This window comes from Malassezia pachydermatis, assembly GCF_001278385.1.
Source record: "Malassezia pachydermatis strain CBS 1879 chromosome Unknown scaffold15, whole genome shotgun sequence".
NCBI lineage: Eukaryota > Fungi > Basidiomycota > Malasseziomycetes > Malasseziales > Malasseziaceae > Malassezia > Malassezia pachydermatis.
In genome coordinates, this window is record NW_017253152.1 from 22,403 (window position 1) to 23,639 (window position 1,237).

At 31.5% G+C, this 1,237-nt stretch overlaps 1 protein-coding gene across 1 annotated transcript; it reads right to left on the bottom strand.

Moving 5' to 3' along the window:
- Positions 1–203: 203 nt before the first annotated feature.
- On the bottom strand, positions 204–748 carry Malapachy_1281 (cytochrome c oxidase subunit 1; the record flags this gene model as incomplete). The annotated part of the gene is made up of 2 exons (XM_018135786.1): positions 204–264; positions 351–748. The coding sequence occupies 2 exons, from the start codon at positions 746–748 to the stop codon at positions 204–206; spliced, it is 459 nt and encodes a 152-aa protein (XP_017990044.1).
- Positions 749–1,237: the final 489 nt, after the last annotated feature.

Genomic DNA, 1,237 nt, shown 5'->3' on the forward strand with positions numbered 1-1,237 from the left:
GAAGATTATATTTACTTTGACCAATTTTAAAACAGAAAGTTCAAGTATTTTTCTGAGTTTTAGCAAAATAAAAACTTCCATCTCCATCTACTACACCTACTAGCCATGCATGAAATGAATTTATAAATGAAGTATTTTTTGTAAACATACTATAATAAGCACTACATGTAGTCTCTGATGGCATAGAAATTTTCTTAGTATATTTACCAAAGAAATTCATAAACCAGGCGGATTGTCCCCATGTTGATGACATTATTACATTTCCTAGATAGAATAGAAAAGTATTCATCTTCGTGTATACTGGCTTACTATACTGGAGGAGTTTCCCGCATCGAGTAGTGTTTTCAGACAGCTTATCATTCTCAACTGTCCATCCTGGCCCTGCTCCTTGTTCTACAAATGCACTTGATAGTAGTAGAATTAGACTAGGAGGTAGTAGCCAGAAACTAATATTATTTAGTCGTGGGAAAGCCATATCAACTGCTCCAATCATTACAGGTGCAAAGTAATTTCCAAATCCTCCCATTAGAGCTGGCATAACCATAAAGAAGATCATAAGGAAAGCATGTGCTGTAATAATTACATTAAATAGTTGATGGTTTCCACCTAGAACTTGAACACCAGGAGCAGCAAGTTCTGCACGAATAAGTACAGAGAACATTGTTCCTAGTAGTCCTGAGAATACAGCAAAGATAAGGTAAAGAGTACCAATATCTTTAGCGTTTGTTGAATAAAGCCATCGTGTCATGAATAATAAATATTCATACAAATAATTTTTATACTCTTATTAGAATGTTTCAATTATTGAAGTAATATACATTTTTGTAAAAAAGAACAAAAGAAAGTTGCAATATCAATCATCTTAAATTATTATTCAAATTCTTTCCTTTAACTATTTTCCTCACTCTAAGAAACTAGGACAAAAAGAGAATCGAACTTCAGTGATCTTACGATCGCAGTTGTTCGAATCCCTTCCATCATTTATATATATTTATAAAATATTCTATTTTCTAGGACAAAGGAGATTAGAACTTCAGTTTTATGAAAACAGTTATTCGAATTCCTTAAATTATTTATAAATATTACTTTATATAAAAAAGGACAAAAAGAGATTCAAACTTCAATGCAACGAATCTCTTCAATTATCATTAAGTTTTAATTACACTTTAAATTCTTTAGGACAAAAGGAGATTCGAACTCCCACGGGTACAACCCAGATAATTAGCAATTATCCTTA